The sequence below is a fragment of the Zingiber officinale genome, chromosome 6B (assembly GCF_018446385.1).
Source record: "Zingiber officinale cultivar Zhangliang chromosome 6B, Zo_v1.1, whole genome shotgun sequence".
Lineage (NCBI taxonomy): Eukaryota > Viridiplantae > Streptophyta > Magnoliopsida > Zingiberales > Zingiberaceae > Zingiber > Zingiber officinale.
The window spans coordinates 95,041,170-95,058,730 of NC_055996.1; the positions used below are offsets into that span (position 1 = coordinate 95,041,170).

Genomic DNA, 17,561 nt, shown 5'->3' on the forward strand with positions numbered 1-17,561 from the left:
TTGGCTGCACAAAAGGAAGACAAATCAATTAGAATTAAAGAAAGGAGTAAAGTGATCGCATACCTAGGCTGAATAGGAGCCGAGTGCGAATCAGGCTTAGGCCGATGATATACAAGACACCCTCCAACAGCAACTTGTAGATGTTGTATTCTGACTGGCCAACATCGAAGCTGCATTGAGGTAGTTCGATCGGCTCTTGTACTTCTTAAATGGAGGCTGGACCGCCACGTCGAGTTGCCAATGTGTGGGGAAATCCGGTCGCTCGGGAAAGCATATGAAAAAGAAGTATTCCTTCCAGTATTTGTTGGAAGTTGACATTTTATCAAAGAAAACCAAGCCCACTCGGGCTTGGAAAAGAAAAGTCCCCAGCTCGGACGACTTGGGATAGTAAAAGCAATGGAAGAGCCGGGGAGTGAGTGGAATGTCGTACAGGCGAAAAAGGACAACCACCCTGCACAGTAGCCGAAAGGAGTTCGACACTAGTTGATGGAGGGAGACTCGGAAGTATTTACACATGGAAGAAAAGAAGGGGTGGATGGGAAACCGCAGACCAGCTGTGAAATGATCTCGAAAGAAGGTGATATAACCGGGTGGGCCGGGTGGTGGAGAATTCAGCCGATCGGAAGGAGAGGGAAGGATGACTTCATACTCGGAAGGAAGCTCAAAAGCGGCTTTCAGACTCTCAGCCTCGTCGGAGTCGAACTGGGACTCGGTAGAAGTATACCAGAGCCCCGGGATGTCGGCGGGAGGCTGCGATGAACTTGCCATTGCAAAACAAGAAAGCAAGAGAAGGAACTTACCGGCGGAATGGTCGTCGGAACATAGACGCAGAAAAAGACAAAGACGAAGAAACACAGAAGCCAGAAGATGCAAAAGCAAAAGGTCGACAGAGGGAGCTTATTGAAAATGGGTCGCCGGTGAAACAACGAAGGAAGAAAAATCTCCGAAGAACAGTGGAGGAGAAAGATTGTCGGAGCACAAAGAACCTGGCGTCTAGGAGCACGAAGACGAAGTGCGCAAGTGCATCGATGCGCACGGGCTTATAAGCCTGGGGGTCGGTTGACCGGAGCCATCCGATCTAAGTTGCAGAAACCCAGGCCAAGATCTCACCTTTTCTCAATTCACATATATCCAACAACATGTTGTTGTCCGTAGTCAGGACTTAGTATGTACAACATTTGTATACAACATTTGTATTGGCTGTATAGTTATTATTGTTGTGTATTATACTTGATGGATCATGTTAATTACTGATTATATTGACACACTTGATATTAGATAGTAGGTAAGATAACCTAAGACCATGTTATTTGATATACCTAGTTGTTCATGTTAGTAGATGGTTATGTTATTACTTTTTCTTTTGTTAACAGATGTTTTAATTGGTGCTCTCATGTTAAAAATATGTTAGAAAGGAACATTACATGAGACTATTTTTCTTTGATCTTCTTACACTTAATATCATGTACTGTCTTTCTTATATTCACTGAGATATTATACTTATTACCTTTTATTTTTCTTTAACTTCTAAGTTAGCAGATAGACGTTGAATCATATCGTTCAAAGATCTAGCTATAGGTCCCATGATATTTCAAAATGGCTCATTTTCTGTTCGTCTTTACGATTTCATTTTCAGTTTGGTTTTCTTTAATACCTATTACTTGATATTTGTTCTATTTCGTTGCTTTACTTTTTTTTTTATTTTAAAAATAATTTTTAAAGTCGTGCATGCATGCAAAACATTTGCTTTTACCTATATAAAATATACTCGATTTCCTTTCTTTATTATACGTTGATTGTGTTATTCTTGCAATGCTGGTTTCGTATCATGTTGGATTGATAGTTGTCATTAAGGGATATTTTTCATCGTCAGATAGTGATTTATACCTTTAGGGCATGACAAAATAAGTTAAAAAAAAAAGTGGAAACAACTTTCTTATTTTTGTATTTGCAAGTCCCTCGAATAAGGTTACAATATTATCCGCCCCCTCTATTCAGTGACAATGATTTTATCTACTGAAAAGAGTGGATGGAATATTTTTTGAAAACCCATATAGACACGTAGATCAAGATCAAGACCGAGTTGACCCTACCAATCAAACAAGAAAGATACGTGAGCTATATTGGTGTTGGAAGTATAACATTAAATCTAAAGTTTTGATGTATGACTAAAGTTAAAATTAGATTTGATAAGATCTAACAAGTTGGTGTCAAATGTACAAGAGTAAGTTACTTGATAGATAGTGAAGTTTTGGTTGGGAATCAGACATTGGCTAAGTCCTAGTGGAGCTAAGCAATTAAAGTCCTGGTTGGGAACCAGACATTGGCTAAGTCCTAGTGGAGCTTGACAACTAAAGTCCAGGTTGGGAACTAGACAAGAGCTAAGCCTCTGTTGGAAATCAAGCAAGAAAGTTCTAGTTGGGAACTAGGTGAATCAAGTTCAAGTAAAGTCAGTTGGGAACTGAAATCTTAGCAAACAAGTCCAAGTGGAGTTAGCTGGGAGCTGAAGACAAGACAAACAAGTCCAAGTGGAATTAGTTGAAATCTGAAACTTGACAACTCACTATAGATGGGTCAGCTAGGAGCCAAACACCTAGCCAAGTAAGTACGAGTAACTTAGAATTTTCTATCATACTCATTACGCGTAACAATTGTAGGGAAGAAAAGTTCGACAGTTCTAGGCGACGAAAAGGAGTCTAGACGACTAGCTGTTGATAACTCTCGATGAGCGAAGTTGGAGTGTCCAGGCGACAGTAGGTAAGTCAAGGTGATTGGACCGTACAAGCAACTGGAGCTACTTCCAGGAGACTGGTAGAAGACGAGATCTAACTATCAGAGCGAGATGGTCAAGATCAGATTTGACCATGCTATAGGTGACCAGAGGGCCTCCAATCGACCGGAGAACATGAACAACATTATCTATCGGATAAACATTGCAGCTACATTAGCAGCTTGCAGGTGACTGGGGAGGCTCTAGTCGCCCGGAGCTTGCCACGTCAGCAACAAAAGAAGGTCTATATAAATGGCCTCGAGGTAGAGCTTTTAGATCACTTTTCCATCTTGATGCTACTTGTTCTCTTTGTGCTCCCGTGTTTTCTGTGTTGAGATGACAACACATTGCAACTTCATGCTTCAATTACAATCAGCAATAGTTAACGTATAATCTTTTATTTTTCTTGTGTTGTCATACTTGTGTGTTTTTGCCAATTAACACAAAAGGTGAACTGTGTTAGATGAACTTATGGACAAGTAGCATGAACCAAACAACTCAATCAAATGCAAAGGTGACAACCATAATTTTGTGTGGTCTGACTCAATCTCAACTTGTGAAAGTCGGACCATTTAAAGATGTGAAAGAACACTCATCACCAAATCAGACTTAGAAAACTCGTCAAGTTAAATCTAACATGAATGGACGCCGACAATAGATACTCCAAACACATGACCAGGAACCAAGCGATGTTTACCTCACTCAAGCTCAAAGAAAAGGGAGAAGTTTGTTTTAGAAACAACGAAAACCTAAAAGTACTCGGATCAGGTAACATAGTATTAAATTCAAAGTTATTCATTAAGAAAGTTTTATTTGTCAATTTGCTTAGCATAAGTAAGCTTTGTGACATTAGATATAAAGTAGAATTCTTGTCTAACAAATGTACTGTTAAATCTATTAATAAACCTAAATTGACCTTGTTAGGAGCTAGAAAAAATATTTATATTATTAATTTACCTTTTTCCTCGCATACATTGTTTATTTCATGGCAAGAGGAAACTAAATTATGACAAATAAACCTAAATTGACCTTGTTAGGAGCTAGAAAAAATATTTATATTATTAATTTACCTTTTTCCTCGCATACATTGTTTATTTCATGGCAAGAGGAAACTAAATTATGACATAAAGGACTAGCTCATACTCATGCTAGACATTTATTGAAAATAATTAAAAATGGGCTAGTTAGATGTTTACCAACATTAATCAAAATAAATGACTTAAATTGTGATGCATATAAAAAGGGCAAACAAACTAGATAATTTTTAATTGTTTTGCTGAAGAACAAGTAAAAATTTAAGTTTGAGAGAGTCTGAAGTGTGAATCATGCATATGTTTTTTTTAATCCTATGTAGCATAGTTTTTTTTAATCTTATGTAGCATACATTTTTTTTTATATTTCATGAGTATATTTTGTGTAAACTTCTAGCATTTGCACTCATTTTATCTTTTAGTTTAGATGACTATGATTTGTATTTTTTATCGATAGAAAGTGAAGATCTTAGCATTGGAGCATGCTTGGATATAACAATTTTGAGGAAACACATGGTAAAATGATTCACTGCTAGCCCGTGGAGAGTTCCACGATTCTGGATCATTCGAGAATTCAGACAAGCTCATGAAACGTCAGTCAGAACAAACATCAAGTGTTGGAACCGAAATGTTGCTAGAGGGGGGGGGAGTGAATAGCTCGGCGCGATCTCGTGCTCGTCGTTGCTTGCTTCTTCGATGATGTGCAACGAAAATACAAGAGAACAAACACACAATGCTAACACAAAAGATTTACTTGGTATCCACCTCAAGAAGAGGTGACTAATCCAAGGATTCACACACTCACGCACCCTCCACTAAGAAAACGCTCCTTTGCGGTAACTACCGAAGGCGGAGAAGCCCTACAATACTCTCAATACAACAAGAAGCAAAGAGAAGCAAATACAAGGGAAAGCTTACACGGTTTATACAAGAAACCCTAACCCTAGCTTCTTCTTCTTGCTGTAGATCTGCCTCTTGACTTGGAAATGACTCCAAGAACCTTCAAGATATGGCGATGAGAAGTATGTGGAGGAGCTGTGAACTCTCTGTGAAGATTGGAGATGAAAGCTTAGAGTGCTATCGAGAGAAACGCTCACCAACAACTATATCCTGCGCCAACGGTCAAATCTCAATCGATTGGATTGCTCCCAATCGATTGGGAAGGCTTTGGATCGATCGGCTGATCGATCCAGAGTGCCTCTGTGCTCCTGGGAATTGCCTGGATCGATCGGTTGATCGATCCAGGGCTTATCGCAAAAGTCGCAGCTCCAAATCGATCGCCCGATCGATTGGAGGCTCTCAATCGATCGGTCGATCGATTGGGAGGCTTTCTGTTCGCGCAACACTTCTCCCCAATCGATCCATTGATCGATTGGGAGGAGGCTTGTCATGGGGACTCACCCAATCAATCAGTTGATCGATTGGGCAAGAGCCAATCGATCGGCTGATCGATTTAGCTCCTGTTTTTGCCCAAAAATAAAACCAAAGTCCCCTACATCAACAAGTGGTCAACCATGACATGTTTGTTCATTATATCTAGCATCCGGTCACCCTTGACCTGCTAGGACTCCCTCACCAAGTGTCCGGTCAATCTCTTTGACCCATTTGGACTTCCACCAGATGTCTGGTCAACCTTGACCCATCTGGATTTCCTTGTGCCAAATATTCGGTCAATCCCTTTGACCCACTTGGACTCCCACCTGATGTCTGGTCAACTTTGACCCATCTGGATTTCCTTGTACCAAGTATCCGGTCAATCCCTTTGACCTACTTGGACTTCCCAGCAACAGATGCCCGATCAATCTTGATCCATCTGAAATTCCTGTGTCTGACTTCACTCACCAGGACTTCCCTTCTGCCTAGCTTCACTCACTAGGTCTTTCACCTGACTTCACTCACCAGGATTTCCCATACTGCCTAGCTTCACTCACTAGGTCTTTCACCTGGCTTCTCTTACCAGGATTTTCCTTCTGCCTAGCTTCACTCACTAGGACTTTTCACAACTGTCTGACTTCACTCACCAGGACTTTCCACAACTGCCTGGCTTCACTTAACAGGACTTCCACAACTGCCTGGCTTCACTCACCAGGACTTCCACCTAGCTTTACTCACTAAGATTTTCCAGTCAAGTATCTAGTCAACCTTGACCTACTTGACTCTTTTTCACAATCTGCCCATATGAACAATCGCACCTGCAATCTCCATGTGTTGTCTACATGTATTGTCAAACATTGAAATCCAAATATTAAGACTCGAGCTTGACCCAATTCAAGCTCAGTCAAATAGGTTAACCTTGACCTAGGGAATATTACACTAACATCAAAAACCATGGCCATGAATGATACTAAGCAAAGAGAGAAGAATCAAGGCAAAACAATCCATGACCATCCCATAGAAAGTTCCACGACCATGGATCATTAGGGTTAATTTTTGCTTTTATTTTGAAAAATCTGTTAGGATTTAGGAAATATAAAAGGAAATAAAGGGCGGCAGTTCTAGGCATCTAGTGATAGGAGATCAAAAAGGGAAGTCACATCCAAGAAATCAGTGAAACCAAGATATTTCGGACATCAAAGAACACATGGAGATCTACTAGAGACATCAACAAGCGTTTACAATCAAGTTTTCTCTATTCTTGATCTTAATTTCAAATTGTAGAGTGCTTTCATTGATTTCAATGGATTGTATCTTCAATGCTATAAGGTAGTTTCTTTATTCTAAGATGAGTGAGTAGCCCAATGACATATCAACTTTGTAGTTTGATTTTGTTCTCTTAATTAATGTTATGATTGCCATTCATTCAATTGTAGTATGCTCTATAGTTGCATGACAAAGAAATTAAGGGATAAACTAAGAGATAAACCTTAATTTCAGAACCATATAATTGAACTTGAGATTTTTTTATCACAAAAGTAGTTCGAATTCTCTCAAGGATAAAATTGATTATCGGGAAGCTTAAAGAATTTAGCCTGATTCAATTACCATGAAAATAAGAGTTGCATCAAGTAAACACATCGCTGTATTCCGAGAAAAAATATTCACCTTCAAGATCAATTTAACATTGTAAGAAAGGAGATTATAATGGAATTATTGATGCTAACTGTGATGAAATCGAATTCCTAGAATTTGTCTAAAGATTTGGTATTCTAATCAGTTCTCTACTTAGATTTCTCGATTTGATTCAGTTTCTCATTATAACTATTTCCTCACCTTTGATTTCGTCTACATAGTCTACTTTGTTCTTAATTGGGTATTCAACAAAGAAGTTCTAGAGAATGATATTTATTACTTGACAAAAATTGTGCACTTGTGATTTCATACTCTATTGCCTAGCGTCCTAGCATTATAGCACCACTATGTTTTATCTTTCTTGGATACCTTTCAGACATGGAGACACCTCTTACAAACCTTCTCTTAGAGACAATACAAGCCAAACACAAATATACAAATTAATATTAAAAAGAAACGAAATGAATAAGTTTACACAAAAACTTGGTTTTAATCACATTGTGATGGCTTTAGGTTTCTTTGGATTTATCTCGAGAAGGTTTGGAATGAACTTCCTCTTAAAACCTCTAAGATTAGACATACAAAATCCTCCACGAAACTCCTTTATAGATTTTAGGTCATAGCTAAAACTTCTTAATAATTGACTACCAACTCCTATCAGTTAATTGCTTTAGTCAAGATCCAAACGTTGCCCTGCCCAACAACTCCATTTAGCTCGGCATCAATTGATTGATAGTACCCATCATTTGACTAATGATGATTAGTCGAGCTTCTAAATTGACTCAGAAACTTTCTATTTGCTCCAATAGTATCATCAGTTGAGTGCACCATTTGACTGATGTATTAGTCAACTACTCAGATCCATTAGTCGATTAATTACACCCAAATTCTCTTAAACTCTTGAATCATGGTTTAAGACTTTATTAATTGACTACAACCATATATTAGTCAGCTGACATCTTTGTTTCAACCCTACCTAAGTGGAACTCTTATCTTGTCTAGTATCTAATTGACCTTAACTTACTGGAACTCATTTGCTTAGAATTCAGTCAACCTTGATTTCTTGGGATTTCACCATTACCAAATATCTTGTCTTCCTTGACTTGTTTAGACTTTTCGTCTCATATCTAACATCCAATCCTTCATGACCTATTAGACCTTCTTATCTCATATCTAATATTCAATCCTCTATAACCTGTCAAGATATCAACAATGTGTTCAACAATCTTGTCCCTCCATATAACTTGTTAGGGCTTCCCCACTCATACCTGACACCTGGCCCTTCATGATTTGTCAGGACTTTGTTAGCACAAGACTAACTACCGGTCCTCTATGATTCGTTAGGACTTATCCCAACATTATCAAAGCGTTCAAGTAATCATGCCCACATAGACTTCTCTAGTGTCAACTCTCTATTAAACTTCTAACTGCTAAGTATTTGAATATATAATCCACTTGGACTTCACCTTTATCAACTTTCTACTAGCTAGACTTCTAATTGTCAAGTGTTCAATTAACCATGATCCACTTGGACTTCTCTATTGTCATGTACATAATTGATACAGTTTGGGCTGAGGGGCATAAAGGGAGTTTGAGGGAAGGAGAGGGGCAATTGGGTCATTCCATTGTTAGGGCATTAAGGGATGGGGGGGGGGGGCGGCTGCTGGGTTCGGGGACTGGCCGCCGCCTGCAACAGTAACCATGGGGGACTCCTTCTTGCGACGTTGTCGCCGGAGCCGAGGCCGGCTCTCATCTCATCTACTCTCCCTCTCCTAACCGGGTCGCCACCTCTCCTCCCGACGACGACCGCCTCTCCCCTCCTCTCTTCCCGCGGCTAGCACCGCAGCTGGTCTTCTTCTTCCTCCTCGCTAGTCCGCAGCCGGCCGCCCCCACCGGACTGAGCTCGCTGCCTCCGAGCGTCTTTCGTCGTCGACCGCATTGCCTCTTCTCCTACTTCTCTTTGCAACGCCACTACCGAACAGCCGCACAGCACTGCCATCCTCCTTGCGACGCCGCCAGATTTCTCCTCGCCGGAGCCGACGCCGCCGCATCTCCTCTTCTTCCTCCCCACGCAGCTACCAGTAGCTCTCATCCCTCCTGCTCACGTCCTCAACCGTCTGCTTCGTTTCTAGCGTATCGACTTCTGCCTCACAGTGCCGACACCCTCTTTTCCTGCGGGCTTCTCGCTTATTACTGTTGTCGTGGGTTCTATTACCTCCGATCGGACCACGTTTCATCTCCGCTGTGTTCCAACCCTCTCATTGATCTGACTTGCGTGTTGTGATCCGGCCTTCGTGTCGTTGCCCTGTTCCATCTTTATGTGTGGTTGTATTTTAGCGCACGACCTATTGTTTTCTCAGCCTGCGTGTCGATGTCATATCCCGGCCTGTATGCCGAGGTCATATCCCGGCCTGCGTGCCGATCTCGTTTCCCGGTCTGTATGTTGATTTCGTGTCCAGGCCTACGTGCCGCTAGTACCCCCCGCCTGCGTGCCGGTGTTTTATCTCGACCTGCAGCTCGTCTTTCGAGCCCGTGCCGCGGGCAGCTCCTCGTCGTCAGATCCAGCTCTCCAGCCTGATCGGAGTCATCTACTCTTCCGGGTCGCGACAACTCTAGTCACGTCCCATCCGAGGACGCCCCCTAGGTCAGGGTACGTTTTCGGTCCATATTCTCTTTGCATTTTATTATTTTATTATTTTATGGCTTAGTCTTGTACTCATATATTCGTTGGATCTGCCTCGAGCATCGAGGTACCGGGGCCGGGTCAACCCGGTCCCTAGCTGCAGGTAGGGGTGAGCAAAAGTTCGGTTAAACCGAATAAACTGATTAAACCGACCGAATTTAAAAATTCGGTTCGGTTTATTCGGAAATTCGGTTTTTTATTTCTAAAAAATCGGTTAATTCGGTTCGGGTTCGGTTTTGATTTTTTTTATTCGGTTAAACCGAATAGACCGAATTTTTAAACCAAATCGATTTTTTAGACCAAACCAAATTTTTATTAAGCTAAACCAAATTTTTAGAAAAAATCGGTTTATTCGGTTTGTTCGGTTCGATTTGTTCGATTTTCTTGGAAATTCGGTTCGGTTCGGTTAGGTTTTTATCGAAAATCGGTTCGGTTCGGTTTATTCGAAAACAAATCGGTTCGGTTAATTCGGTTCGGTTCGGTTTTAACCGAATACTCACCCCTAGCTGCAGGTAGCGTTGACCAGAGGACTTCTGAAGACTTGATCAACACAGAAGTCATCTCAGCACCCCCCTCCGGGACGTCGCGACTCAGTCAACATTCTGGCCACCTCACCCGACGGTCCGTCTGACTCAGCTTTTGAACGGGATCAATAATCAACCTTGATCTACTTAAGTTTTTTCCAACTATCAACATTGAAACTCAAATCAATCTTGATCTATCTTGACTTGAAATTGATTGTACCAACAATTTTTCTCTTTTATTTGACATCTGACTTAACCTTTAAATATATTTATTGATTAATTGTCAAATATTTGGTCCATCTTAACCTATTTGACGTCTTGCTCAATCATCAAACATATTATTCAAATATCAATATCCAACTTGAAACATTTTGAACTTGATCAACTTTGATTGGTTGTACCAAAAGTGGAGTGGTGGCAGCGGCAACGAAGTTTAGCTTTGATATGGATATATGCTATTCAATGGTTAAGACGACGTGGTCAGGCCCGGCCCAGAGGCCGGGCCATCCTGGGCGACTGCCCAGGGCCCCAGTTTAGGAGGGGCCCACAAGCCAGTGTTTATATATTATATATATTAATTATTTTAAGAATTAGGTTTTGTAAAGTAAAATTGTACCTTTTCTTCCGCCGCCGCACAACTGCACAAGCAGAAGCCTTGCAATTTCTGTCAAGTGCCGACGCTTTTCATACCGTTGCACCTTTTCTTCCGACGCTGCACAAGCCGCACAACTGCACAAGCAGACAAGCTCGAGCCTCAAGCTTTTGCAATTTCTGTCGAGTGCCGACGCTCTTCCTACTGTTGCACCTTTTCTTCCGCCGTCGCACAACTGCACAAGCAGACAAGCTCGAGCCTCAAGCTTTTGCAATTTCACAACTCCAACTCCGCGATGGCGTCAAACAAGGCTGCGCCTTTGCCTCTTCTCTACACGGCTACACCAGCATGGCAGCACCTCCTGCACACTGCACCTGAAGATTTTGAACCTCTACGGCCTACGTTGCGGAGATTCGCGAGTTGCGGGTTGTCATCTACTCCTTTTTTATCCAGGTGCATTTATTCTAGTTAATTTAAATTATAATTTTATTCAGTTTATTTAAATTATACTTTTATAATTATTGTAATTTTATGCATTTATTTTAATTAATTTAAATTATAGTTTTATTTAGTTTATTTAAATTATACTTTTACAATTATTATAATTTTGTGTATTATAATATGCTGCCTAGAAAATATATTTCTGGATATGAAAAAAAGAAAAAAAAATAGAACAATTAAATGAATAAAAAAGAGGTACTCTTAATAAATTTTATATTAAAAGATCAAGTTCTAATGAAAATATAGAAAATTTAAATAGGGATAATATAGATGAACTTAAAGAAATACATGATGTTAACGAGGAGTCTAATGAAATTCATGACGTTAATGATGAATTTAATGAAATTTATGAAGTTAACGATGAATCTAATGAAATTCATGATGTTAATGAAATAAAAATTAAGGACCTCTTTTGATTGTTTCGCCCCGGGCCTCCTGATTGTTAGGACCGGAGCTGCCTGATGCTGTCGGTGAACGCCCCCAAGTGCGCCCACCACAACAACCACTACGACGGACTCATGAACTTCATGCACAGGGATGAAGAGGTGCTCGACTATATCCAAGATCCATCTTTAATCTTCAGCAGATCCTAAAATTGTTCTTGCTCTTGTTGTCCAGGTGGATTACTATCCTTCCAGACACTCTACGCTCCGGCATGCAGAGAGATTCCCAATTCCAAACCGCATAATTACTGGCAGGCGTGAGAAGGTCAGTCTTTCCTCTTCTTCTTCTTCTCCTTCTTCTTCTTGCAGAGTATCTATATGTTGTCTCATGAACGCAGACTATTATTCCCAAGCAAAATGATTTCAAGCAACTTGGGGAGAGATACCGCACCTGGGCACCTGACAGGTAAAACTGCTCAGTGATCTTTTTGTTTTCTGCAATCAAAATCTAAGCTTTAGTTCTCGCCATGCCTCAGGCAAGAGCGTTTTGTCCAGCGATGGGTAGAGGGACTATCCCACCCCAAGGTCAGCCACGAGCTCCGCAGCATCTGGGTCAACTATCTGTCACAGGTAAGAACTCCCACCTCAGAGCAGAGATGAATTAACAGTTGGATTTGCATAGATTAACACTCTGTTAAATGTGGTTGCAGTGCGATGCGTCTCTGGGGCAGAAAGTGGGAAATCGCCTCAACATCAAACCGAACATGTGAGGAGGATGATACATAGACGACATCATGAACAGCAGTTTGAGCATGTGAAGCCGGTGGAGTGGAGAGACAGTCTTGCTTGTTCAATTACGAATAATATTACTGCTAGTTCCGTGTAATCAGCCAAGCATGTTTACTTGGCTTTATTTGTACTATGAAACAAAATGATCATAATAATGTTTATATAATTACGGTCGTGGTTGAACTTGTCCATTTCGTAATATTACTTAATTCAATAATCACGTGGTTGAGCTCCTAGTGCATGCTTGTTTGAGCCACTACCAAGGTTCCTGTTGAGGATGTGCTCGGCAAGGGAGTGAACGAGGTCGTGTAATCAATGGAGAGGACGCACGAGAGAGAGAGAGAAGACGACGCTAGTGGAATTAGCTGTTGGTTCCGGTAAATTCCGGAGTATGCAAATTGATCGTCGAGGCTAGTGTTCGACACTATCTCCGTAAACGATATTGCTCCGCTACGGTGCTTAACGGATTGTTGCAATTCGTTCCCAAGATACAACAACGACAATCGTCTCGGAATCGTAGCACTCCGACTTCCGAGACCAGCGAACCTTCTCGTAGGCTTCTTGGACTCTTGAATGCACAAGATGAGTGAGTGAATACTTGAGGAAGAGAAGATTAAGTGAGTGATCTGATTCCAATCTGGAGGGTTCTATTTATACAGAAGGAAGAGGCTTTAGGGAGGGGTGTGACCTTTGGGTGGATTAATCTGGGCCGTCCGGACTGAAGAGTTATAATCCAACCCTTTAATCTCATCCAAGCGATCTAAGAGTTCTTGATCAACGTCGATCAACGGATGCCATCCGTTCGCCCAATCATCTGTCCAGCCGTCAGATCGTGACTCATTGTGATCCAACGCTCTAGATCGCATCACAAGCGATCCACCATACTTCTTTGATCAACGTTGATCAACGGCTGCCATCCGTTCGCCCAACCAACTGTCCAACCGTCAGATCGTGACTCATTGTGATCCAACGCTCTAGATCGCATCACAAGCGATCCACCATACTTCTTTGATCAACGTTGATCAACGGCTGCCATCCGTTCGCCCAACCAACTGTCCAGTCATCTCCCTTTGCCCACGAGGATGCCACATAGGCACTGCCATGTCAGGTACTAGCCTGACACGTCACCCGAGTGCCATGTAGGCACTGCAATGTCACCTGGAGCATAAATTTAAGCTCCTCGCGACGGTGCGAAGTGCGCACGTGCGCACGTGCGCACGTGGCGGGTGGCGGGCTCACAGGTGCGAGCACCTGCTCGCCCCTGAGCAGAGAGTACCTGGTACTTTTCTGAGTTAACTCCAATAACTCAACATCATTAATAAGTAAGGAATGCACATCGGAAATTTCCGATGTGGGACTATTCTCCCTTGCATTTCCTTAATGAATAACCAACGTTATTTTGGGCCGACTTTGAACATTAATTTCTCATTCACCCTTAATCGGTTTTGAGCAAATTAATAGTCTAAATCTATCTACGCGAAACGTAGATTTCAATTTTGAAGTCAATTACGACTTTCAACAATTGATGGCTTCCGATTTTTCCTCCTCACAATCGTATTGGTCCATTTAGGCCCCAATATCCAACAATCCCCCACATGAATGGAAATTAATGTAATGCGTGTATGCATGCTGACACTTTACAAGAGTCCAATCGATAAGTCACTGCATCGGGAGAGGTAGCTTGTGGCTTTGAACCTTCCGTAGTGGAATGCTATCGAGTATACTAGGCTGCGCAGTGAACGTGATGTCTTGAACTGCTCAGCTGTTTGTGTATACTAAGACAATAACACCCACACAGAGACCTATCTCACCTACTTTAGGTTCTCATGGTTGGTTCCGTTTTGGCCATGGACACCATCTTGGATTCATGAGTGTTTCATTGAAGCGGCCTGTCTTCACACTCACATAGGTGACACTTCTATCAAGAGTATCCTACCATACTCCACCTTATAAGGTATAGAAGTCACTAAAAGCATAAGCTTAACCTCACTACATGAGGTAGGACAGCACAAATTCATCCTAGGATTGGGATAGAGATAAACTATCTCCTGTGCTGAACCACAACTTCTGAAACTTTGTTGTCCCATTGAACCAAGATCTTGGGATCTCCAGTCAACAAGGTTGGGTTTTCCACTTCAGTCGTTTTCAGTTGTAGATTTTTAATCCCATTCCTCTTGATGAGCAGTATACTTGATCTCGACTCAACCCTTTCGTAAGAGGATCTGCCAAATTATCTTTGGACTTAACATAGTCGATTGCAATCACTCCATTCGAGATCAACTGCCTAATGGTATTATGTCTACGACGTATATGTCTTGACTTCCCATTATACATACTACTCTGTGCCCTTCCAATCGCCGATTGACTATCACGATGGATCAATACGGCAGGCACGGGTTTCATCCAGCTCGGAATATCTTCCAAGAAGTTCCGCAGCCATTCAGCTTCCTCAGTTGCTTTGTCTAGTGCTATAAACTCGGATTCCATAGTTGACCGAGCAATGCAAGTCTGCTTAGTGGATTTCCAAGATACTGCTCCCCCACCGATCGTGAATACATATCCACTAGTGGATTTGGAGTCTTTTGTATCTGATATCCAATTAGCATCACAATATCCCTCCAACACAGCGGGATATTTTCCATAATGTAATCCATAGTTCATAGTATATTTCAAATATCTAAGAACTCGCATCAATGCCTTCCAATGGGCGTCGTTTGGATTATTGGTGAAACGACTCAGCTTGTTGACCGTACAGGCAATATCCGGACGTGTGCGGTTTGTAAGATACATCAAACCGCCTATTATCCGAGAGTATTCCAACTGCGATATGGTCTCACCATGGTTTTTCGCTAAGTGTTGACTTAGATCCATAGGTGTTTTACTGTAGAAAGATCGTACGCATTGAATCTTTTCAATACCGATTCTACATAATGGGATTGTGTTAGAACTATCCCCTCTGATGTCCTGAGAATTTTAATTCCCAATATAACATCTGCTTGACCCATATCTTTCATATCGAAATTTTTGGTCAACATTTTCTTTGTAGTCATGATTACATCATGATTACTGCCCATTATTAGCATGTCGTCTATGTACAGACAGACGATTATATAGCCTTTGGGTGTGTCTTTGACATAAATGCATTTGTCACATTCATTTATTCTGAATTCGTTTGACAGCATTACTTTGTCAAATTTTTCGTGCCATTGTTTAGGCGCTTGCTTAAGTCCGTATAACGACTTAACAAGTCGACACACCTTTTTCTCATTTCTTGGAGCTATGAACCCTTCGGGTTGCTCCATATAAATTTCTTCTTCCAACTCACCATTTAAGAACGCAGTCTTAACATCCATTTGATGTATTTCAAGGTCATACAGTGCTGCAATGGCTATTAGCACTTTTATGGACGTAATCCTTGTCACCGGTGAGTAGGTGTCGAAGTAATTAAGGCCTTCCTCTTGCTTGTACCCTTTGGCTACAAGTCTGGCCTTATACTTGTCAATTGATCCATCAGCTTTATACTTGCGTTTTAGTATCCACTTACAACCTAATGGTTTATTACCAGAAGGAAGGTCTACTAATTCCCAAGTATGATTATTCATGATAGACTCAATCTCACTATTGACAGCTTCTTTCCACATTGGAGCATCGGGACTAGAGAGAGCCTCACTTAATGTTCTTGGTTCCATTTCTGACATGAAAGTCATGTAATCTGGCCTGAACGATTTCTCAACTCTAGCCCGTTTGCTACGACGTGGCTCTTTGTTTTGATCGTCAATAGTTCTTCTATAACAGCTAAGTTCGGTAACGACAATCTCGTTTGAACTTCCGTTGTTATCATTTTCAACATTTCCCTTCTTATTTGGGAATACGTTTTCAAAGAATATTGCATTCCGAGATTCTATGGTTGTTCCCACATGAATATCAGGAATGTCTGATTTGTGAACTAGGAAACGATATGCACTACTATTATGGGCATATCCGACAAATACCGCATCGAACGTTTTAGGTCCGATCTTTACTTGCTTTGGTTTAGGTACTTCGACCTTTGCCAAGCACCCCCACACTTTCAGGTATTTGTACGATGGCTCGCGGCCTTTCCATAGTTCATAAGGAGTTTTATCACTTTTCTTATGAGGGATTTTGTTGAGAATGTGATTTGCTGATATTGCTTCCCCCCACAAGTTTTGAGGTAAGCCTGAATTTATCAACAAGGCATTCATCATCTCTTTTAGTGTCCGATTTTTACGTTCGGCAACATCGTTCGATTGAGGTGAGTAAGGTGCCGTTGTTTGATGAATAATGCCAGATTCTGAACAAAATTCATTAAACGGTGCACCATATTCTCCACCTCTATCGCTACGAATTATTTTAATTCGTTTGTCAAGTTGATTTTCAACTTCTGTTTTATAAGTTCTAAATGCCTCTAGGGCTTCGTCTTTACTTCTTAAAAGAAAGACATAACAGAACTTTGTGCAGTCATCGATAAAAGTAATAAAATACTTTTTACCTCCTCTAGTTTGCACAAATTTCAAGTCGCATAGATCACTATGTATTAACTCTAGAGGAGTCGTTGACCTTTCCACCGAATGAAAAGGTAGTTTCGTCATTTTTGCTTCCACGCACACTTCACATTTGTGTGTTCCGTCAACATTGACGTTTGGTAATAAATTTAATTTGACGAGACGTTTAAGAGTATTATTATGCACATGTCCGAGTCGATCATGCCACAAATTAAAACACTCAACAACATAGTTGGAAGCATTTATTTTATTACCATCAATATTTCGGAATAGCATTACAACCATTTTGAATAGACCCTTTTCTAGGTACCCCTTTCCTACGAAGATATTATTCTTCGTAAGTACAAAGTTATCTGACTGGAACACTAGCCTAAATCCGGCCTTAACTAGTGCCGCTCCAGAAACTAGGTTCTTACTGATGTCGGGAACATGGAGTACATCAATGAGTGTTAGCTCCTTTCCGGACGTCATCTTCAGAACAACTTTTCCGAGTCCGACAATTGGCGACGTCGTGGAATTACCCATATAGAGCTTCCTGCCATTTATCGGAGTATACTTGGAGAACATCGCTTTATCGGAACAGATATGACGAGTTGCTCCAGTATCAATGAACCACTGCTTCGGGTTGGTATCCACCAAGTTGGCTTCAAATACAACCGCAGTGAGATCCAAGTCCTCAAGAGAGGTTGCGACATGATTCGCAACATCCTTTGGCCCCTTGGTTGGCTTCTTTGGGCGTCTGCAGTCCTTAGATAG

At 41.3% G+C, this 17,561-nt stretch overlaps 1 protein-coding gene across 1 annotated transcript; it reads left to right on the forward strand.

Annotated features, from left to right (window-relative positions):
* The first annotated feature begins 11,538 nt into the window (after positions 1–11,538).
* Positions 11,539–12,448, forward strand: LOC121990442 (catalase isozyme A-like). Its single transcript, XM_042544575.1, has 5 exons — positions 11,539–11,655; positions 11,729–11,818; positions 11,892–11,959; positions 12,030–12,123; positions 12,204–12,448. Exons 1-5 carry the CDS (start codon positions 11,572–11,574, stop codon positions 12,261–12,263), a joined length of 396 nt encoding a protein of 131 aa, XP_042400509.1. The 5' UTR covers positions 11,539–11,571; the 3' UTR covers positions 12,264–12,448.
* Positions 12,449–17,561: the final 5,113 nt, after the last annotated feature.